Source organism: Arvicanthis niloticus, chromosome 5 (genome assembly GCF_011762505.2).
Source record: "Arvicanthis niloticus isolate mArvNil1 chromosome 5, mArvNil1.pat.X, whole genome shotgun sequence".
In the NCBI taxonomy this organism is placed as follows: Eukaryota; Metazoa; Chordata; class Mammalia; order Rodentia; family Muridae; genus Arvicanthis; species Arvicanthis niloticus.
In genome coordinates, this window is record NC_047662.1 from 20,321,923 (window position 1) to 20,345,728 (window position 23,806).

At 47.4% G+C, this 23,806-nt stretch overlaps 1 protein-coding gene across 1 annotated transcript; it reads right to left on the minus strand.

Moving 5' to 3' along the window:
- Nucleotides 1-8,562: 8,562 nt before the first annotated feature.
- Nucleotides 8,563-14,422, minus strand: Stmn1 (stathmin 1). The gene is made up of 5 exons (XM_034504055.2): nt 14,297-14,422; nt 12,541-12,613; nt 11,887-12,059; nt 9,406-9,597; nt 8,563-9,065 (listed from the first exon to the last, which is right to left on the minus strand). The coding sequence occupies exons 2-5, from the start codon at nt 12,551-12,553 to the stop codon at nt 8,994-8,996; spliced, it is 450 nt and encodes a 149-aa protein (XP_034359946.1). The 5' UTR covers nt 12,554-12,613; nt 14,297-14,422; the 3' UTR covers nt 8,563-8,993.
- Between the last annotated feature and the right edge of the window lie 9,384 nt (nt 14,423-23,806).

Consider the following 23,806-nt stretch of genomic DNA (forward strand, 5'->3'; position numbering starts at 1 on the left):
AATTTCCACCTAAAAATTCATTTAAAGTTTGGTGTGTGTGTGTGTGCTTGCATACATGTCTGCACACCACATGCATGCAGGTGCCCTGTAGATCTGAATGTGTAGGACTCCATGAACCTGGAGTGACAGGCAGTTGTGAGCCACCGTACGTGCTGAGAACTGAACCTGGGTCCTCCCCAAGAGCAGCAAGTGCTCTTAACTTCTGGGCCATCTCTCTAGTCCTGGGCTTTTTGTGTATTGGTCGGCTGTTCTGTTCTGTTTTGTTTAGACAGGGTTTCTCTGTGTAGCCCTGGCTGTCCTGGAATTTGCTCTGTAGATCAGGCTGGCTTTAAACTCAGAAATCTGTCTGTCTCTGCTTCCCCAGTACTGGGATTAAAGGCATGAGCCACTACCTGTCTGGCTTTTTTAAAAGAACAGTCTCTCACTGTTGACCTGGAACTCACTGAGTAGACTTTACTTAGGATCTTCACGCCTTCACCTCGCCTGCTCTGTCTGCTATTTACTAAACAGCACCAGACCTGGCCTCTCTTTATATGGGTTCTGAGAACCGAACTCAAGACTTCATGTTTGCCTAGCAAGCACATTGTTATCTGAGTTATCGCCTTAAAACTTTTCTTCTGTTAAATGTACTCAATCCCCATGGGACTCCACTGTTATCTTGCCTAGGAAGCTTGCCTGTCAGCCGTCCTTTTTCTGTCTCATACTGGTCCCAGCAATGACCCCACCAGCGCCTGTTACACCACAAGCCTTGGTCACTGCACCCTGGTGGACGATATGTGCTGTCCTGTGATGTGGTCTACATTCCTAGCACCCAGCACGCAGTGAGCTTCTTGCAAACACATGGTATATATGCAGGGTGCAAGGCACTTTTGGGTGCCTGACCACAAGATCAGTCTGTGTCTACAGCAAGGTGAGGGGACAATCAGGAACCAACTTCTTCCATGTGAACAGAAAAGGCTCAGGAAACAGCGGCGGCAGACAGAGGGAGCACAGCCTCAGGAATCAAAAGCTCTGGGTTTGAAGAGCACAACCATTATTAGCCAAGAGGCACGCCTTCTTCTTGCTGTGAAATGGGGGCAAGAGAACCTCCCCCACAGAGAATGTGGTTAGGTACTGTATAGAATGCAGGGAGAGATGCTGATTATTCGGATTGCCTAACCCCCCCCCCCCGTGTGTGGGTGAGGACTGTGAGAGAAGATGTGCCCCACCCCACCTGGCACATCAAACTCTAGCGCGGAAGGAACTTCTCAGTGGTCACCCAGACAGGAACCAGGTCTGCCTTCCAGGTTCCACCAGAGGGCGCACTTCTTGAGGCTGCGGTTCAGTGTTGCACGTTGCTAGGTCTCCATCCCTACAATAGAGTCTGATGGGTACCGATACTTTTTTCCTTTGGGTTCTGGCGACTGAACCCCAAGGCTCTATGCATTCTAAGCACACACTCTAACACCACCTAGCCCCTTAGTAGTTTTGAATGACTGAATCCATAACTAGGTACCTGCAGGAATCCCTTATCCCCACCCCTCCACCACTTTTTTTAAAAATGTGGTATATGTTATGTTTTCATGTGGGTATAGATGTGTGTGTTCAGGTGTACATGCATGTGTGTTTATATTTTTTGATGATTTCTTTATTTATTTTTATTTTATGTGCATTGGTGTTTGCCTGCATGTATGTCTCTGTGAGGGTGTTGGATCCCCTGGAACTGGAATTACAAGCATTTGTGAGCTGCCATGTGGTTGCTGGGAATTGAACCTGGGCCCGCTGGAAGAGCAGACAGTGCTCTTAACCTCTGAGCCATCTCTCCATTCCCCGTATGTTCTTATTCATGTGGAGGGCAGGGGTTGACATTGGGTGTCTTTTCCAATTGCTCTTCATATTATTATTATAGTATTAGTTTTTATTAGTATTGATAAGGTCTCACTAGGTAGCCCAGGTTGGCCTTGAACTCAGAACTCTGCCTGCCTCTGCCTCCTAGCTGCTGGTTTTAAAGGCGTATATTATCATGCTCATCCCACCAACTTTTTGATACATGTTCTCTCATTAAACCCAGCTCATCAACTGGCTGGACTGGTTAGCCAGAGAGCTGCAGAGAGCCACCTGTCTGTCCCCTCTCCTTTACCTCCCAGTGCTGGGTCACAGTTGTGCACAGGCCCCAGTTTCTTAATGTGGGTTCTGGGATCAAACTCAGGCCCTCAGGCTTGTACGGCAGGCACTTGGCTGCAACTTTGAGCCAGCAGCCTAAATATGTAATTAATTGGTTTGATTTGCCTCCTGCAACAGAACCCGACCGGCGAGTCCTAGCTGATGAGGCAGCTAAGTGATAGCACCAAGGCCCAAGGTCATATCTGTCCCCTGCTCCAGTCACCTTTGTCAGGGACTTTTACCCTCAGAGTCACAAGATGACTGCTGCACTCCAAGCATTAATCTGCTCCAGGCAGGGGACTAGGGATGGCAGAAAGAGGTGGCGATGTAAGCAAGGGCTAGACCAGAGCTCAGGAAAAGCCATGCAAGTCTTTCATCATGGGAGAATGGATCAAGCCTACTATGATGGACAAATGGAATCACCAAGAGGCGTGGGGCCGGAGGAGATGGTAAACACGGTCACCAGCCACATCTGAGGTGCTGGATCTGAACCAGCATGGGACCTGGGAAACCAACTTGAGAGCAACCTGAGCATGTGACCCTCAACCCCAACCTTCAAGTCCCTGTAAACTGTGACGGGGAAATGAGAGTAGAAATCACAGCACAAGGCTATCTGGAACATTAAGATAGCTTGTGCAAACCTCTTACTTACTGTGAAGATCTAAGATCAGTAAAGCTCAGAAAACATGAGTCATAACAAGAAAGGAGAGAAAGAAAAACACATGCAGACAGCACAGGCCCCCAGGGAAGGAGGGTCAGCCAGGCTGGACTGTGGTCCTCTCAGACGAGACAGTATTCAAATGTCAACACTCTCCCTTCAAATTGACTTTGAGTACCCCTGTCCTACCTCATTTTGTAGACCAGGTTGGCCTTGAACTCACAGAGATCTGCCTGCTTCTACTCCCTGAACCCTGGGATGAGAGGTGTGCACCACAATACCTGGTTTACAAATATTTTAAGTTCCAGAAAGAACAGAGAGACTCCCAGAGGGCTGCACAGACAGCCAAATGGATCCAGAGAGTCAGCTGCAAAGAGATGGTCCCATGGGCCGGTGCAGTGGGCTGTGGGTCCCCTCTCAGTCTAGGAAGACATTTGCCTTCCTGTCAGGGCCAGGCTGAGAAGGCCCATGAATTTGTAGATCAGTCACTGGGGGGAGATGGCAGGTGTCCTGTGTTGCTTCTCTAAACCTAGCCCCCAGCTCTTACCACCAGCTGTAGAGATTACGATGACAGCAAGGACACCCAAAGCCCTGTACAGCTGCTAGACTGCATCTTGAATCCCATTCTCTGTAACTCACAAAAAGTCTCTTTGGCTGCTGTATGGAAATTGGACAATCTCTGAGACCATTACTAATTGCCTAAGACAGCCGGCAGGTCGTTTATGTGGCCCGAGGCTCCTCTAAATAAGGAGGGTGGGCTCCACCTAGCACTGAGGATTACCTTCAGAAGTTGATGTGGGGATTGTAGACAAACACCCCCCCTTGCCTGAGGCAGAGGGATATCCTGCAAACTCTTATGCTTCCATGACCCAGGATGAGTCAGGGAGCCTGTAGTTTTAGACAGAACACCCCAGTGGCCACTTGTCTACCCTTGTGTCCCAGTAGTGAATGACACAATCGTGCAGGGAGAGTCCCTAGGTCCTGCTGTGTAATAGTGTGCCTTCAAGGATAGTTACCTCTTCTAAGGACTGGAGAGTAGCAGTTGTAATTAAGATGTCTTATCCTAACAGTTTTCCTGGCAACAAAATAAAAACCACTATGGGACAGAGGGAGGGAGGGAGGAAGGGAGGGAGAGTGCACAGTGTTGTTAAGCCTCTGGTGGAGTTCCTCAGGAGCTGTCCACCTTGGGTTTGGAGACAGGGTCTACCACTACACCCTGAGCTCTTTGAAGCCAGCGCCTCTGCAGGCCAGCAGGTGCACCCAGAGAAGGGAGCTGTGGTGTACAAGTCCTGCCACCAGGGAGCAGCAGCCACCAGACACGAACTGTGGGTGGGCCTGCAAGCCAAAGCTCACGGGTTTTTCAAGAAGCCTAAAATCAAGATTCTTCTGTGCAAATGTCAACTAATTCAATCATTTAAAACTCAGCATGGGCCAGCAACGTGCCTGCAGGCTGATGCTGGCTGCAGGCCGCCAACTTGTCAGCTTGTGCCTTTGGGTGTAGGATTCCAGTTAAGAGTTGGGCACCTTGCCCGGCAGTGGTGGCGCACGCCTTTAATCCCAGCACTTGGGAGGCAGAGGCGGGTGGATTTCTGAGTCTCGAAAAACCAAAAAAAAAAAAAAAAAGAGCTGGGCACCAGCTGGGCACCTCCAGGGCTAGTTGGCAGAGCTGACTCCCCATGGGGTCCACAGGACAAAGCAGGTGCACTGAGGTAGACTATGGGATTGGCTGTCTGACCAAGCAGTTTTTCTACATTGACTTACTTGTAGCTGTAGGCTGATGATTTTGGGGACTGAACTCAAGCACTCTCAGAATATGTCTGTCTGTCTATTTATTTGCAGAGATGACAGTCCTCGGGCATCTGGCTCTTTCCACCTGGTCTCTTCCTTTGTATCAATCTTGTCTCTTTAGGACTTAGGGGCCAAAGGCACAGGAACAAGCCTTGGTCATTTTACTTTGGGCAAGGGCCTGCCCAGAAGATGCTACCCTTTGAAGCCCATTAAACTCTACAACTAAGCTTTAAAGGTCTACATACATTTTCTGTGAGTTAAAAAAAAAAAAAAAAATGAGCCGGGTGGTGGTGGTGCACGCCTTTAATCCCAGCACTTGGGAGGCAGAGGCAGGCGGATTTCTGAGTTTGAGGCCAGCCTGGTCTACAGAGTGAGTTCCAGGACAGCCAGGACACAGAGAAACCCTGTCTTGAAAAAACAAAACAAAACAAAACAAAAAAAAAATGAGTTAGGGTATCATAAATCCCAGGTTGGCTTCAAAACCACAATTCAGTGAAGGATGACTGGAACTTCTGACCCTCCTGTCTCCCAGTACCCAGGTACTGGTACAAGTGTCCGCCATCACACCTGATTTATATGGTGCTGGGGGCGGAACCCAGAGTGGGCTTTACAAATGCTAGGCAATTGCTCTACCAACTGAGCTACTTCCCCGAGCTCTCACGCCTCCTGAGTGCAGAGCTGGGTGTCCACTGACGGTGGCTCAGCCACAAGGAAGCTCAGTGCTCTGTGAGCAGAAGCAGGTGTCAGGAGGCTCACTCCACTAGAAGTTTCTGGGAACTCAGGTTCAACTCACTGTGGGGAATCCCCAGCATCTCATCACGAGTCGGCAGTCTTACCAGGCAGAGAGCCAGTCTTGGCAGGTAACTTCCAGGGTACCTAGGCTAACCTACACTCCAACCCGTAAGCACAAGGTCCCTAGAGACCACATTCTGATTCTGAATCAGTTAACACTGAGTCAAGACAGCTGGGTTGTCAGGGAAGGCAGCCATTCTTGTCTTCGGTACAGGCTTACCTGGAACCCAAGACTGTCCACCATGAAACTGTGCAGAAGAGAGCACTGCAAGACGTGCTGGGACGGGACAATACCTCTTTACACACACACACACACACACACACCAGAGTAACACGAGAAGGTTGTGAATTGCTTTGAAGGGCGTGGCCCTGGCTACACTTAAGGCTTTCTGCTAGCAGAGTTTGGATGTAAGAGTAGGGTAGTGGGGTATCCTAGGCTAGAAGACACCGGGCTGCCAGATACCACCCACCCCTCAGGCAGCCCAGGGCCTGGGGTGGACTCTCTTACAAGTTCAGTAGGCTTGTGACCCAATTCTGGCGGTTCACTTCCTTTCCCTTGTGGGCTACCGAGTAGTTTTCCTCGTTTCCCTGGTTCCGCTGCACAATCCAGCTTGATCCTCAGAGCCCTCTAGAACCCTCCAACACACATCCTCCACAAGGCCAGCCTGGTCTGCAGAGTAACTTCCAAGACAGCCAGGGTTAAATGAAATCCCTGTGTTCTAACATGTGTCTCCACAGGGGCCTCCACTACTTAGGATAAAGGGGGAGCCTCCCAGCACCCACTATGGCAGCCTCTCTACACCTCCACAATGGCAGGCTTTACAAGTGTGTTAGTGAGTGCTTTGTCTGGGGACATCTGACACCTCAAAAGGCTAGCTTAAGTCCTTTCTCTCCTAAGCTTCGCAGGCCACCCCATCCCTTACAGTTACTTCTACTAAGTGCTAGGTCAGGCACACGGTTCTGATGATGCTCAGGTGAGCGGTCTACAAACTTCCTACGTGAACACAGACCTCACCTTCCTTCTCTCCCTCGCATACAGCCCAGGGTAGATAGAGCACGCAGAGTGCTTGTTACGCTATTTTACATCCTCAGGCCTTACAACAGAAAGGGCCTCAACTATAACCCTGGCTGGTGCCAACTCCTGGAAGTCCTGCCTCAGTCTCTTAAAGTGTTAGAATCATAGGTATAAATCATGTTCAGTTTTGTTTTGTAAACAGGACCTTGCCCTAGGCTGGCCTTGAATTTTGCAATCCTCCTGCCTCTGCTTCCAAATCCTGTAATGGGTCATACTTTCTGGTTCAGCCTCTTTCACAAGGCCAACTTCTTACAGAGGGCTGGGCAGTGGCAGGGTGAATCTCTGAGTTTGAAGCCTTTTCTACAGAGTTGGGTCCCAGGACAGCCAAGGCTACAAAAAACCCTTAGGGGGGACATCTCATTTTCTACTCAGGATGAAAGGAATGCCCCATGGTGACAGGCCCTGGCTGCAGTCAAACTACTCTGGCCATAATGAGGGAAGTGTGGGCACCTGGCCCTCCAGGTGAGTGGCAGAGTCCTGAGGCAGCCAAGCCCCCAGGCCTAGAAGGCACTGGCTCCCTGAGGTGGGGATGTACTTCAGTGGTATTTACCTTGCACGTGTGGCACCCCGTGTGACCCTTCGCACAGCTTTTTAAAGAGTGCATTACCCAGTTTATGAACCCCCACGACTCTTCTTTGTCCACATGCCCACTGAACATTCTCATCCCAACCATGAGAAGTGGGCCCTTTTCTGCTTGTCTCTCCAACACAAGTTGTGCCATCTGTAGGGCACAAACATGGATACTGCAAACTCCTATCTTCAGGCTCACATTCTGAATCCCCATCTGCTCAGTCATGACTATGTTACCCAAGCCAACCCTCATCAGGTTGTCATGCGGCAGACACAGGATCCGATGACAAGCAATGCCACGACCCTGCACATCCCTCATCTGACCTCTGCTCAGAAGGAACCACTGCGCCCGGCAGTGGTGGCGCACGCCTTTAATCCCAGCACTTGGGAGGCAGAGGCAGGCGGATTTCTGAGTTCGAGGCCAGCCTGGTCTACAGAGTGAGTTCCAGGACAGCCAGGGCTACACAGAGAAACTCTGTCTTGAAAAAACAAAAAAGAGGAAGAAAAAAAAGAACCACTGCTGTCTATGGAACTGCCTTTGACTTTGTTTCTATTTGCCCTACGTGACCCCAGCTGTTTCTTAGAACTCCTGAGGCCCACCGATGCTGCAATCACCCCAGCTCAAGCCCAGAAATGGCTCACTCATTAGCCTCCGACAGAAAACAGCAATCATTATTTATATAGTGGCAAGCATACAGTGGCTCCAGAAGCCAGAGTTGCCAAGGCATGTAAATCACCTGGAGCTAGCTCCGTTTCTTCATTGGAGAGAGACATCCTCTGTAGCCTAGGCTGGAATCTTCAATTCCCCAGCACCCTCCCATCTCTGCTTCCCAAGTACTGAAATTACAGGCACGAGCCGTTAAGCCTGGTCCCAAAGGCACTCGTGGCCCTCCTGGAGGCAGGCCCTTGCTGTGGAAGCTCGGCTCCTAAGAGCTCTATGCAGATGTGAGGGGCACAGATTGTATGGAATTACAGTTATTTCCCAAAAGGGCTAGGAACGCTGCCCGTGCTGTCCCTGAACTGAGTAGCAGTGTGCTGACCATAGAGAACATTAGTCTCTGGATATAAGGTGAGGCGTCTTCCTCTCAAACCACGTCAGTCAGTGCTGCTCAACAAGAAAGGTCCTTCCCCATTCTCACTAAAGCAGCACAATTAGTTTTCTGAGCATTCTGAATCTTAGGACATCGCTTGAGGGAAGGAACATAGGTTGCACCTCTCCTCCCAGCCGTCATATTAAGCAAACAAACCATCAAATATCCTAAGACCATAAGGATGCCTCTAAACTGTTCTCTAGAAATCACTCTTTGTGCCTGTAATCTGCCTTTTGAATGGGAACAAAACACTGCTTGTTTGCACATAAACATCTGAAAGAAAATAACAGCTGAGCTGGGTAACAGCAACACAAAGCCATGATTGTGCAAGGACAATTCGAGAGACTAGGAGCAGAGGACTGGCTGCGTGTCTGCACCAGTAGGACGCCACGGGCGAAAAGGTCTGTAGCTTGTCACTACCTGAACAGAAAGAAGTCACTGCCACCAACAGCACTGTGCAGTTTATTAACCATTCAAGTACAGTAGCATCTGGTGAGATTGGGACAGAATTGGGATCGCAAAGTGAACAGATATTCAGCATCTAATGGGTTGGAAGAAGCCACTACATACTCTTCACAAACGTCTTCCACAGTCAATACAGTACTAGCCATTAACCCAGCACACCAAGTGTGCCCGAGTGAAAAGATGCAACGAGAAAAATAGCTACGTTAGAAAGACCAACACTTTAAAAAAGAGTAAAACACTTTCAGTTTCTCCCCTTGAGCCCCTAAAACATCTCACGGTCTGAATCTACCTATACGGTCCTACATCAGCTTCTAGAATATCTGTCAGGAGGGAAAAAAGTAAATGACACTGGCCAGTACAGTCTTTGGATATTTAGGAAGGGGTCGGGGAGAAAGTCAGTTCTCGGAACAACTTAGTCAGCCTCGGTCTCGTCCGCGGGGTCTTTGGATTCTTTGTTCTTCCGCACCTCTTCAACATGCTTGTCCTAGAAGAAACTGTACGTAAGTGTCATCTGTCCAAAAAATAGCTTGTTGAGCCCTGTCCCCTGCCTACTAGGAGGTCCAACACAGCCTCAGTCACACAACCCGTGGGAATCACAAACCAAAAATCCCAAGACATCATCTTAAACCCGTTGGTCTCTTGGGGATGCTAACGGCTAAAGTGCCCCTGTTCTTCCAAGGAATATGCACTTATGCTGAGAGTTCCTTACTGAATGCTAGGCCCAAACTGAGGACAGAAAGGAACCAGTCATATTTTTATCGAGACAGTTTAGGCCAATTCACTGCAGCCTGAAGCTGCTAAGTCTATAAAAGCAAGAAACCAACCTTCTCTCGCAAACGCTCCAGCTTGGCAGCCATTTGCGCCTCCCGGTTCTCTTTGTTAGCCTCCATTTTGTGGGTCAGTTTCTCCTCTGCCATTTTGCTGAAGTTGTTGTTCTCCTCGATGGCTTTCTGGAGCACTTCTTTTTCATGCTCCCGCTTCTCAGCAAGCTGCTTCAAGACCTCCGCTTCATGAGACTGCAAAAAAAGTTTAACAGGCCCCTCTGAAGTATCTTTGGCATTTGTTAAAACTCCAACAGAAATTATCAGGGAAACAGGTAGAAAAAAGGGTCCCCTGAAACTAACCATTCAAGTGAGGAGAGCTGAAGTACCTGGTATAAAACACTCAATCACGTGCTCTCCTTCAATGCTCATATTTACTTTGTAAAACTAGCTGTTGATTCAAAAGTTTTTGAGACAAGAGCTTATGTAGCCCAGGCTAGCCTGAACTCTCTATGTAGCAAGGGCTCGCCTGGAACCTGATTCACCTATATTCCGTTCCCAGTGTAGGGATTATAGCTATATACCACACCAACCTAGCTTGTTCAGATTTCCTTCCAAATTATTTGTTAAGGAAACTCTTAGAAAATTTTGAATAAAAATTTAAAAACAGTTTTACTTTATTACTTAGAGTATTCAGATGACTTGAGTAATCTACTTAAGTGCAGGCAGTATCTATCCAGATGAGAGTGTCACTGCTTAGGCAGTGACTGTGTAGTCCGGGTACTGAGCACAAGGCCTAGCTCTCCTGTCTAGTCTCTGGTTATATTGTGTCCTCCTACTCCAGGACTCCAAACTACATGAAAGAACAGGCAGATGGCACACCAGGGTGAACGCTGACATTCTTTTTATTTGCATTCTGGGACAGGCTCTGACTCTAGGCTGGCCTTGAACTAACAACCTTGAAAATGTGATCTTCCCACCTCTACCATGCAAGCACTCTCCCAGCTGAAGTATACCGCTGGCCAGTCTGGCTTTCAACCATATATTTAGCTCTGGATGGTCCTGACCCTCTGATCTTCCTACTTTCACTTTTCAGTACTAGGATTATGGATGTGCCTAGCTAATGTCCTCGTTCTCTCTGGAGATGAAAGAATTGTAATTAAAACTTATATAAAATTCTTTTTCTAAAAAATGTATTTATATTTTATGCACGAGTGTATGCTTTGCATTTAAGTGCACTGAATGCATGCCTGGTGTCTGAGAAGGCCAGCGGCCAGAAGAGGGCACTGGATCCCCTGCCACTTGAATGAGGACTGCTATATGCTGGCACATGGGCGCTATTAATGGAGCCTGGGTTCTCTGCAAGAGTGGCAAGTGTTTTAACTGCTGCTCCTATCTAAGGTTCTTAACAATACCACTGCATGGACAGAAGTACATGGCAGGGGTGGGTACCTCTGGGAAATAAAATAATGACTATAATGGCTATAGCTTCATTTTCCAACTCTTCTATAGTTATATTAATATTTGTTAAACTTTTCATTAGGCTGTTTGGTTTTGTTTTTTTTTTTTTTTACTTTTGCATGTATGGTCTGTATAAATATATATGCACATGTGTCAGGCCTTTACAAGCCAGAAGTGGATATCAGATCCCTTAAAACTATAGAGTTGCAAGAAGTTGTAAACTACCCAGTGTAGGTGCTAGGAACCACATTCTCATCTTCAATAACAGCCAGCACTCTTAACAGCTGGGTTACCTCTCCAGCCTCTTTGTAAGGCCTTATTTATTTATTTATTTATTTATTTATTTATTTATCTGGCTTTATGTGCATGGTTGTTTAGCTTACACATATATCTGTATACTACTTGTGAGTGTGGTGTCTATGAAGACAAGAGGGCAGTCGGATCCCCTGGAAATAGAGCTGAATGTTTGAGGGCTATCATGTGGATGCTGGCAATCAAACATGGATCTCTGGAAGAACAATCAGCTCTTAACTGCTGAGCTACCCCTCCAGGCCTCATTAGGTTTCAATGATGGTTACTTTATAATGGAAGTGTTTGGAAGTGAGAAAAATCTACAATACCATGTCCCTGGGTTCCTGGAATTTTAAATTCTTTATTGCATAGCTCTTTTTTTTTAAGAAGCAAAACTAAGGAAACAAAGAATTACCCACCAACAAATGTCCTATATTTTAAAGAGAAAAAGCATGAGCTTTGACATAACACAGGTTTTAGCTTAAATTCTGCCTCAGCACTGACTAACAGGACTTCAGGAAAATGCCTTAATACAATTTGAGTCTGTTACCTGAGACAATGCCCAGCACAGAGCCTACGGTTATTAGAGAAAGCTCCTGAGTTAAGGAGCAGCCCCCAAGAGGAGCTCATTAAAGGATGGTCGCTGCTTCCTTTGAACCTCAGGCACAAGGACACTTCCTACTTACCACCACAGTGTAGCTACCATCCCTTATTCCTTTGTATGAAAATGGAACCAGTTTGTCTTGTTACAGTAATAAGTTTCCTATGTCTCCTATAAATTGGCTGGGTTACCTTGCGTCTTTCTTCTGCAGCTTCTAATTTCTTCTGAATTTCCTCCAGGGAAAGATCCTTCTTCTTTGGGGGGGAAAGGGGAAAATCGGGGACAGATTCTTTTGACCGAGGGCTGAGAATCAGCTCAAAAGCCTGGCCTGAAGCACGCTTCTCCAGCTCTTTCACCTGAATATCTGGAGTTGATCAGATGTATGATAAATGAGAAAAACCCAGCTTCTTATTTAAATAAAGGGTTCTATAATTTTCTAAAAACCAATAATTTAACAAGCATAATGAAAGCTAAATGAAAATCGAATCAAAATACAAATTAAAAAAAAAATCAAATAACATCTTTTTTTTTTTTTTTTAAAGCACAACATTCTGGGCTAACAAATACCATTTTGAGGAGGAATTAGTACTTGACAGTCATTCTATGAAACAAAGAATGGTGTGTGTAAAACCCCACAATTTTGCTTTGGACCAAGCCAAAATTATGAATGGTGATGAGCTTTCCATATTCATCCACATAATAAAAATTTCTTAATCGCCTTTTTATTTGTAAATTAAATTTTGAAAAGAACACAAATGCTTGATTAAAAGCTTAAGGCCTGCACCACTTCCTATTCAAAACCATAAGCCCACCCCAATTTCAGCTTTTCTAAATCAATTACCTACCAGAAGATGCCATGTCGAACAGAAGACAAGAGACTGGCTGTACACTCTACACAATCCACTGGCAAGGAAAGCCCTGGAATGATTTTCCAAAGCATGCAATCAATTTCTCCATATTTCTATGTCATCAGTACAAAGAGATCTCAAATCACACCCTTCACTATGTCAGGAAAATCATTAGGTGGAAATCAAGAAACATCATTAAAAAAAACATCGAGAAATACCGAAACATTGGGGTATTTTAACTGAATACTTTAATGCTGGCAGCAGAAAAATCAAACTAACTGATATTCTTCAAAGAAAAAAAAAAATCTTGGAATCTCAAAAATCAGAGGCTCAATCAGAAGGCTGAAGGATTCCTTCCCTTAACGTTTTTTTTTCCTACCCAACATAAGATATTCCAGATTCAACCCAACAATGAGATCGAAGCCATCTTAATTCTGTCTACAACTCATTGTGCAATTGAAATACCCACCCCTGCTTTGTCTGTGTCAGCCATGGTGAAGAACACCCAAGCTGGCAGCCAATGGTATTCAAGTCCTATTGTTCCCAGGGTTTAAGCTACTAGCCTCACAGTGAGAAAATGAAGTTTTATGAACCTCTAGGTTTCTTTTGAGGGCAGGGTCTAGCTACTTGGTCCAGGTTGGCCTTAAAATTACAATCCTCTTGCCTCAGCCTCCTCAGGGTAGAGGGGTGGGGTTTAGCCCAGTGGGTTAGCAGTTGCTTAACATTTGCAAAGCCCTGGGTTCCATGTTCAATGAGCACATGGGCTGTGGGGTGGGGGAAGCTTCTGAGCGTTGAGATTACAGACAAGTGCCACCACACCCGCCTTAGGTTTGACACATTTGATGCCTTATGTCGCAAAAATTTTTTTCAACAGTTGTCGAGTACTTTTTAAAAAGATCACCATTCTTTTAGCCCCGAAGCGTATGATTAAAGGTTCCAAACGCTAGACACTGAAAAAACGAAGCAACAAAAAAATGTATTTATCTGCAGCAGAGCACCCAACGCAGCGGACTACTCAGCATGGGCGTGGTCCCTGCCCGGGCGGGCAGGCTGGCGGCCCGGGCCAATCAGAACACGCCCTACGCTCCGGCCCCTGGCCCCGCCCCTCGGCTCCCCGCGCCTTTTCGAATCTCCGCGAACCTCTCTACACTCGGGAGCCCGCGCGCGTGGGCAGCGACAGGATGGGCGGGGCTAACGGTCCTCCGGGGTGGCCCCGCCCCTCTCGGGCTGGCAGCGCGCGGCAGGCTACCCCCCAACTCCCGCCAAAAACACCTCGCGGACACGCAGCCCTGGGGTGGCTGCAGAGGGCTTGGTCGCATGGCCTCCACCCACTGACGGAGTGCCCAGAGCTGCCCGGGACCACCGCCACGAAGCCCCGGGAGAGTGGGCGGGCGCCGCCCCTCAGGAGCACGAGCGCCCCCAGCCTCGCTCTCCTTCAGACAATGGGGACCCCTGAACAGCCGCGCCCGCCGGGCGGTGGATGCAGAGGACGGCTCACGCCTCCTATTGTCTCCACGCTCGCACCCGGGGCTAAAGCCCACCGCTGGCGGCGCCCCCTCCCCACCAAGCCGCATCCCCAGGGAACAGGGACAAAAGCCAAGGCTCCGCCCGAGCTCCACACAAAAGACGAACGCCCCCCACCCGCCAGGGCTCGGGGTCTCCGCCCCTCTCCTGTCCCCGGCCGGGGGCCCGCCGCGTTCCCGGCTGCTCCCTATCCCGCCGTCGCCTCCGCCTAAGCCAAGCCTGCACCCACCTGCTCGGTCCGAGCCGCCTGGCCACACTCTGAGCACCAACAGACCCGGGCGCGCACAAAAGCGCCAAACAGCGGCACGTGACCCTGATGAGGCGCTCCGCATTGGCTGCGGGTGACGGCACGTGCCGATCCCGCCCCGAAGCCTGGAGAGCCCCGCCTCTCTGGAGCGAAGCATTTCGGGAATTGTAGTCCGCGTCATTGGGGCAGGAGGACAATGCTAGGGGTGGGGCACTCCTGGTGGGGGGTCTCTCTAGGTGCGAGCCCGGACTAGCCCGAGGTCTCTGATCCGTAGAGTATTTGGCCGCGGCCGCAGGACTGAATCGGTTACCGGACTTCCTCTCTAGGAAACATGCAGGGCGAGGCTAGGCGCAGGGGAGGGGTCGGTCCTAACCTACTTCTATCTTTTAGACCTTGACCGACTGGACTCTTCGTCTACCGAGCCAAAGGAGTTTCGTTCCCTCCCTAAGCAGTGTCCCTTTTGATGCCATACCCCTCCCGGTCGCCTAAGACGTCCGAACCCCTGTGACAAGACAGTGCCACTCCACGCCCCTGCACGGTCCTCTACCCTGAGCGTCCTAACACGAACACAAGGCAGCGTGTCACCTGTAGCGCGACATCGCAGTCGCTAACCCATTTCCTACTGGCAGGTCACGGGCGTGGTCCTTCCCTTGGTCATTTGCATTCTCCCCATCAGCTTCCCGAGCTGGAAACACTGGGACCTATGCAGGGCAGCGTGAGGCTCTGGAATCTGATCTTGGGTCTAACAAAGCCACTAAGCTTAAAGGCAGACTCCATCTGGCCTGCCAAAGCCTTGCGGTGACAGGAAAGGGAAGGGAAGAGCGATGGCAGTTCTAGATACACTTTGCTGGCTTTTGTTCTGAAAGCACGTGCTCCCCAGAGCGGGGCTGGGCTCTCTTTGAGAATGTAAACAAAAGGAGCCACAAGGTCACGGTTCCCTCTGGCCAGGATAAAGCAGAAGTATAGCAGAGACACAAAGGAAATTAGCATGACCCTGTCTCTCTTAGAACCCTCTCCTCTCTGCTGACCAAAGCTGTGTCCCAATGAGGTGATCATTTCCCCAAAGCACCTGTTCAGAAACTCTATTAATTGGGTTCACCATTTTATTAATGGATTTGGTCTCTCAAAAGCCAAACCACACATACAGCAGCTTCTGTGGAAACAGTCCTAATTTTAAAACAATCCTACATCTGTTTAACCAATAGGGAAGCACCCAAGATAAAATACAATAGGCATACAGGACAATGAAAACGGTATTGTGCAGACAACACACAACGCAAGCAATTGGCAAAGTGCTGTTGCCTGAAATATGCTTATAGAGGCATATTTTCCAACAATTGCCCTTGCATGGGGTCAGTCTCCCTCTGCCCCACCCTAGTCAGTCTAAGTAATTCTTGCATAGCGTGTGAACAGCAGGAGCCAACTCTGCACATTGAAAGGCTTTTCTCTTTCATAAACGTAGCCTCACAATGGCTTGATGCTTCAACTTTCCGAATGAATCTCAGAAATCATTTTTAAAACTGGACAGTAACGAGAACAGGTCTTTTTTGAAAACCAAGAAGCCGGAGGAACACAAATGAGCAGAGACCTCCACAGCCAAGAGGTCCTTCTGAACCAGCACTTTGTCTTGAAGTCTTTGTACTGGATTTGGAGATGTGTGTGGAAGGTCCCACCCATGTGATGCATTTTTTTTTAAATACAAGATATGCCACACAAAAGTCTCATATTTCTATTAATGTTGTGACAAGAGAGAATTAATCCTTCAAAACACTGATTATTTTAAAGCATTTATATCATCCCACCCCACCCCCACACACACCTTTCTCCCTAGAGCAGATGTCTATTTCCATGGAAACCACAGCTAGGAATGGAGTAGACGTTAGAACTCATGTAGATTTTTTTTTTTTCATCTTTTTTAGCGATACCCCTTGGCTTCTGGGTTTGTGGTTAGATGTCTGCTCCTGTTGGCATCTGTGACAAGAATTTCTCAAGATTCTCACTGCTGCTTAGGAGGACAGGGGGGATGGGATTAAGGTTCCCCCTGGAATGACCTTGTGAAGAAAGAGGTGCTTCCTGTGCTGTGGGGAGATCCTGTTCTGTAGGATAGAACAGGGTGGCTTCTCTGAAAGCCAGTTCTCACCAGTGTTCATAGATGGTTTCCAGAATTGGGAAGGGAAGCTCACAGCTTTGCTTCTTCACTTTGAGAAGGGCCACAACTTCCGTCTCCCCTAACACTGGCAAGATCCCTACCCTCCCCGAGAGGCAGCGAAGGGTTAATGTTTCCGTCTCGGGAGCTGCCTGTCTTTGCCTATGAGAATTATTTTTGCTTCTGCTCAGATGGTTTGGTCGGATTGCTATGGGGCCGGCTGTGACTATGGATTAGCACCGAGTGAAGTCTAGATATGGCAGCTGTCCAGCCTGTTTGATCTGTGTAGACAGCCAAAGGAGAGGACTTGAGGTTTCAAAGCCCAGCAAGGATGCCTACCCTGATGAAATACACCGCACCAGGCTCTTGTCAGATCTCAGCTATTCCCAGAGAGGCGACAGCCTTTGTTCATTGTTGCTTCTGAGGCCACAGAGGTTGTCTCCCACATAGGCGCCTCTGAGGTCCACTGCTGCTCCTGGGGCCTGTCCTCAGCCAAGGGGTGTCGTGGGAGAAGTCGTTTTTTTTATTGTCACTTCTTTGTTCCCTTTGTCCCTAGTCCTCAGGACCAAGGCTCTAATGTGCCTTGTTCTGTTCAAATCCCATCTTTGAGAATATTGCACACATCGGTCTCTCTTATTGGGCAGAGTCAATGTCACGTCTTACTTGAGTGCCTGATACAGGGCCTGATACATGGTGAGGGTCTGGAGGTTTATAGAGAAGGAGAGGTAAAACAGCCCTCTCTCTGGCCCTCAACTTCCCGGACTGTGCTGTTAGATCTTCCATTTCAGGAGTGGAGTCTGAGATAATACATCAAAGCCCTGAGCACAGAGCATGGCTCAGCCTTGGTGAAGAGCATGCGTTAAGCAACACTGCTGTAGAGAAGTTTCTAGAAGTTGATGCTAGAAGTTATTGAGTGGATGAATAAATGAATGATTATTAGACTTTCACCTTTGGGTTGTAATTGTTCATACTGGATTACGACCCCCCATGGAGTTACTTTATTTCTGAAACTATTTGTTTTCTCGGTGTGCTAAGGAACACCCAGAGCCTTGTACACAGTAGATGTTAGGGATTGTTTTGTGTACTGTGTATTCAGACGCTGATTGCTGTGTCCAGAGATCCGGTTGCAGTCTAGATGTTGGCATTGTTGTGATATTTGGAGCATCTCCTGTCTCAATGATGTGTAAAGATTGTTTCCTATCACCTCTGATTGATTATCTGGGCATAGGGCAAGACTTCTAATCCCAGTCAGGCGTCCCAAGCAAAAAGAGAGGCAACAAGAGGAGAGGGACCATGAGGAGTAGCCATGACAGGGTCACCATAAAGGATTAGCCATGAGCAGGTGGCCAAGAGAGACAGAAGGAGAGAAGAGAGAGGAAGGAGGAAGATGGGTTAGGAAGAGGAGATGGACCATAAGGATTCATCATGAGGTCATGACAGAAAACAGCCATGAGGTCACACATGGACTGAACTAGCCTGACAAGACTCAGAGTCTAGGTAAAGGACCATGTGGCGGGGAAGTAGACAGCCATAGCAGGTTAGAAAAGATGAGCATCTGCCCCAGCATAATTCCTGCAGCTTGCTAATAAATATGTTAGGTCTCTGTGCCTTTTATTGGGATAGAGCATGTGTAGAAATGTAGAAATGTCCTTTTTTTTTTTTTTTTTTTTTTTTTTTTTTTGCTTTGCACTGCTGAGGGTCAAACCTGGGGCCTTCTGCACCGAGGCAAGCAATGAACACCATAGCCTCACCATGGAATATGTGTGTGAGCGTGTACGTGTGTGTGTTCACACACATACACATGTGCACACCTCTATGGCTTTATGACTCTCCTCCTTATCTTCTTGAGACACAGACTCTCCGTGAGTGAGAAGTTTCAGCTTTTCTGACTGGTCAGTGAGCTTTGCCAACCTGTCAGTCTCTGTCCATCAATATTGAGACACACACACACACACATACACACACACACACGGCTCCTTATGTTGGTAGTGAAGACTCACAGGTTCTCATCCTTGTAGAACAAACACTCTTACCCACTAAGCCATCTCTTCAGCCCCCATAAAATATGTTTTTAAATTCCATTAATTTCTCATGTTCAATAGAAAACATCCATGTGATTTAAAAGAAACATGATGGTGTACGGCTACATAGCTATAATCCCAGCACTCAGAATGCAGAGGCAGGAGAATTGTAAATGAGAGGTCAATCTGGGTATCTTAGCTAGATACTAAGACCATGGCAACTCTTTTTTTCTTTTTTCATTCACTCTAACCATACATATAATAAATAAATAAACCTGGGTTTATTTATTTATTATATGTAAGTACACTGTAGTTGTCTTCAGACACCCCATAAGAGGGCATCATATCTCATTACAGATGATTGTGAGCCACCAGGTGGTTGCTGGGATTTGAACTCAGGACCTCCAGAAGAGCAGTCAGTGCTCTTAACTCTGAGACATCTCACCAGCCCCCACAGCAACTCTTATAAAGGAAAATATCTAATTGGGGTTGGCTTACAGTTGAGAAGTTTAGTTCGTTATTGTCAAGGAGGGAAGCATGGCAGCATGCAGGCAGACTGTACAGTACTGGAGAAGGAGCTGAGAGTTCTACATCTGGATTGGCAGGTGGCAGGAAGAGAGAGTGAGCCACTAGGCATGGCTTGACCTTCTGAAACCTTAAAGCCCATCCCACAGTGATACACTTCCTCCCACAAGGCCACACCTCCAATAATTTTCATCAAACCACCACACTGGCCTAATACTGAGATCTTTTCTCAAAGAGAAGGGAGGGTCCCTGGAGAGATGGATTTACAGTTAAGAGCATTGGATGCTTTTGCAAAGGACCCAGGTTCAGTTCCCAGCACATGCATGGCAGCTAACAACTATTTATAACATCAGTTCTGGAAATCTGAGGCCCTCTTGTGGCTGCTGTGCTGTTGTGTGCAGGCGACGCACAGATAAGCATACAGACAAAACAGCAACACATAAAGAATATTTTGGGGGGCGGGCAGACAGGACTGTCAAGATGGCTCAGGAGGTAAAGGTGCTTGTCATCGAGCCTGACAACCTGAGTTCGGTTCCCAGGACCTACACAACAGAAAGAACTGATTCTCAAAAACTCTCCTCTGATGCACACAAACATGAATACATGTGCATGCTCACAAACTAAATGTTATACGTTTTAAGTATAAAAATATCTCCTTTTCAGCTGGGTGGTGGTAACACATGCATTTAATCTGAGCACTTGGGAGTCAGAGGCAGGAGGATCTCTGTGAGTTTGAGGCCAGCCTGGTCTTCAGAGTGAGTTCCAGGACAGTCAAGGCTACACAGAAAAACCCTGTATCACAAGAAAAAAAAATCTCTCCTAGTCCAGGCCAGCCTGGTTTACATAGAGAATTCCAGGACACCTAGTACTATATAGAGAGACCCTGTCTCAAAATACGTAAGCAAGTAAGTAAATCTCTCCTACTTTTTTGATCTCTAGCTGCCAACTTCTTCATCTCCCTCTCTGCCCACAGTAATCAGCTCCCTGTGTATTCTAAGTGTCTTTATAGGGTCAGAAGCAAATTTAGAGATATGTTCTCCTGACCGTTTCCATCCGTAACAACAGTAGTCTGCCTTGACTCTTCTGCATTTAACTGCTTAGTTCTTACTTCATATATGTCAGGATCTTACCACTGTTCCTACAGCTAGCATGTCCGGGATACACAGTGTGACTAGCCCATGACCTAGTTAACCTGTGCTCACTCCAGAGCCCCCAGGTCATCCCTAGCAACACTCTATTTTAAACAATTCTGTGGCCAAGGACCCTGTCCACCTGGCATTTCTCACATAGGTGAGCCTATCTGCAAAAGATGTGGGATTTCGGGGGTCAAAGGACAAGCCCATTTAGCATTTGGACAGTGCCAAATTGCCTGCCACGCAAGTGGTACCGACTCAGCACTTACCATTTGGTGTTTTAATTCATTTTCTCAATTCATTCAAGAGTGATTTGAAAGGCCTTGTCTCACTGGAAATTTCAGTCTCCAGGGAAAGAAGAGGGAGGAGAAATCCCACTGAAGATGTGGCTGTCAGTTCTTCGAGATATTAATAACCCATATAAAGGCTTGGCAAGCAGCCGCTGAGCTCAGAACGACTCAGGTTTACTGACTGTTTCGGTAAGTGTGCGTAATAAGTGTCTGCAGTTGTCACCCAGAGGGCGGAAGCTTTGTGAAGTCGGGGTCTGACTGAGATCGTGTGTGTGTGTGTGTGTGTGTGTGTGTGTGTGTGTGTGTGTGTGTGTGTGAAGCAGCCTGGAGCTTATACAGACGCATAACCATCCCTGAATATTCATTCCACCTAGGTGTGGAATCACCCTGGCTCTGTGCAGTGATGGAGGCCTGAGATAAGGAATAGTTATCCTTATCCACGGGAGTGGACTTCCTCGAAGGACCACTGTGGTCTGTGATGCCACCAGAGGCTGTGTTGGTGTCTGTGTCCCATGCTCCTGCTCCAAGCTGAGACCCATGTAAGCCTATGTAGTCTGTCCCCCTGACTGAAGCCTTGGTGATACCCACTGCCTTCGCTGCCTGCGGAGGTGGGGGTAGACGTGGATGTGAGTGGCTTGTATATCCACCTGAAGCCATGTTGAAGCTCGTGGTCCATGCTGCCACTGAGGCCATGAGTGGCTCAGTTTGTAAGCGTATCTTACTCTCTTCTGTAAGTGCCATCTCAGAAGCTTACCACCTCCCTCTGCTAACCTGGGCCTAGTTCTGCAAACTTCTAGCCTCTGTACAACCTTATCTAAGCCTAGAATATTATAAGCTTCTGAGACTTGCTGCCTAACAAGCTCACACTTTCTTGTCGTTTCTAGGGTCTGGGTGGCTGGTTCAACTCAACTGTTCTGGCTCAAACTCCTCACCAAGCTGACTGACTCCATCTGGCTTCCTTCTCGGCCTCTGATTTTTTGCTCTGCTCAGTCTCAAACTAACTCTGTCAATCTGTTCAAATCTTCTGCTCCTTCTCAATCTCTGGCTTATTCTCTCTCTGCAACCTGTCTCTGTACAACTGTCACAGTAAAACTGCCTCCTCTCTCTTTACTGACCCTCAAGTAGCTTCCCTTTCCTCTCTCTTCTGGTAAGAGTTGGATATAGCCTATTCTGTCAAGTCTTTTTCTGATTTGTCACTTTGTCTGCCACTCAATTAGACATCACTTTTAAACACTGGTGCTTTGTACTACAAACTAATTTTACCTTCACTGTTTGGGATTAAAGGTATGTGTGCAAAGGGCAGAGCCACGCTACAACTAGAAACAGGTTTTGTTTGTTTGTTTTTCAGTAAATAACACAATCTCAGGGTTCACAGTGTGATCAAGTATCCTGCAACAGTCAGTGGCCCTGATACGTCCAGGGGCCTAGTTACCACCCAAGGGCATTCGATGTCTGAGGTTCTGCTGCAGCCTGAATTCATGCTAATGTCCACAAGCCATACTGCCACAGGGGCCATACTGATCAAGGGCCATGTGGGTGTGGGGGGACGGGGGAGGTCTGTGCTGTTGCTTTTGTGGTCTGTGCTGTTTGTCACTAGACACCATGTGGAAGCCCATGATCTATGCTCTCACTGACTGTAAGGAGCGAGGAAGTTACCTTTGCGGTGTTTGTCAGTGACAACAAGGGTACAACTGAGGAAGAGGGACCTGAAGGCTTCTGTGACAACCCCTACCCTTCCCCAGAATCCCCAGAAGTAACAGACAAAACAGGAAGCCATTGAACAGAACTCTTTAAAATGTGTGATACTGGGCCGGTGGTGGTGCACTCCTTTAATCCCAGCACTTGGGAGGCAGAGAGAGGCGGATTTCTGAGTTCGAGGCCAGCCTGGTCTACAGAGTGAGTTCCAGGACAGCCAGGACTACACAAAGAAACCCTGTCTCACAAAAAAAAAATAAAATAATAAAATAAAAAAATAAAAATAAAAAAAATAAAAGTTTGTGATACGGATGCAGACAGTGTGCAGCTTTTCACCATTGAGAGCTTCCGGCAGGGTGTGTGGGAGGGGAAGGTCTCAGTTCTATTTAAGGGGCAGATCACTGAGAGTTTGACCACACTCCAGTGAGTATACAGATAACACAAAGCAGACTTGTCTATTTCCTTTTTTTCTAGCTTTAAAAATCTATTTGCAGTGTGAAAGGTCACAAGAATGGGGGGGGGCAGATATGGAAGGACTGGGTGTGTGATTGGGGTGCATGATGGGAAATTCCAGAAGAATCAATGAAAAAAATAGATAGATAGATAGATAGATAGATAGATAGATAGATAGATAGCACTGGCTGCTCTTCCAGAGGACCCAGGTTCAATTCCCAGCACCCACATGGCAGCTCACAACCATCTGTAACTCCAGCTCCAGGGATTTGACTTTTTTTTTTTTTTTTTTTTTTTTTTTTTTAGCTTTTTTAGGCACCAAAGCACACAAGTCGTGCACATTTATATATGCTAAGAAAACAACCACACATATAAGATAAATAAATAATATTTTTAATTTAAATTTTAAAATAGAGGCTGGAAAGATTGATCTGGGGTTAAGAGCACTTAACTGTTCTCGAAGTAGTTCACAGTAACCACAGTAGACATTTCTCAACTGCCTGTAACTCCAGCCCCAGGGGATCCAACACTGCCTTCTGGCTCCACGGACACCTGCACTATTTTGTACACACCCTTCCCCCCCCCCCAAATGTTGATCATGATCAGGAGCTGGGCATGGTGGCACCTACCTTTAAACCTAGCACTTGGAAGCTGAGGTAGGTGGAGAGTGAATTCAGGGCCAGCCTGGTCTACATAGACAATTCCAGGATACTTAGGACTACATAGGGAGACTGTCTCAAAGAGCCAAAAAAGAAAAGAAAGAAGGGCAGACAGACAGAAAAGAAGGAAAGATAGACAGAAAGAAAGAAAGGAAGGAAGAAAGACATCACACACATATACATGCAATTTTTTGTGTTTTTGAGGGGAGGAGATGGAGGGGGTTGCTTGGTTTTTTTATTTTTGTTTTGACTTTTGGAGACAGGGTTTCTCTGTATAACCCTGGCTGTCTTGGAACTCACTCTATAAACTAGGCCCGGAACTCAGAAATCCACCTGCCTGTGACTGCTGGGTGCTGGGATTAAAGGTGTGCGCTACCACCGCCCACCTCAAATTTTTGTTAAAGAAAGAATTCTCAACTCAAAATCTGTCTCTCTAGGCTGTGTAGAAGTGAGAGGGCAGAACATGCAATTTAAGAACTAGTTTGCTGCCTTGATCTGTGACTGAGATACTGGAACATATGGTGTGGGGGCTTTTCTCTTCTACCTCTGCCCTGCCTTGGCATCGGATCG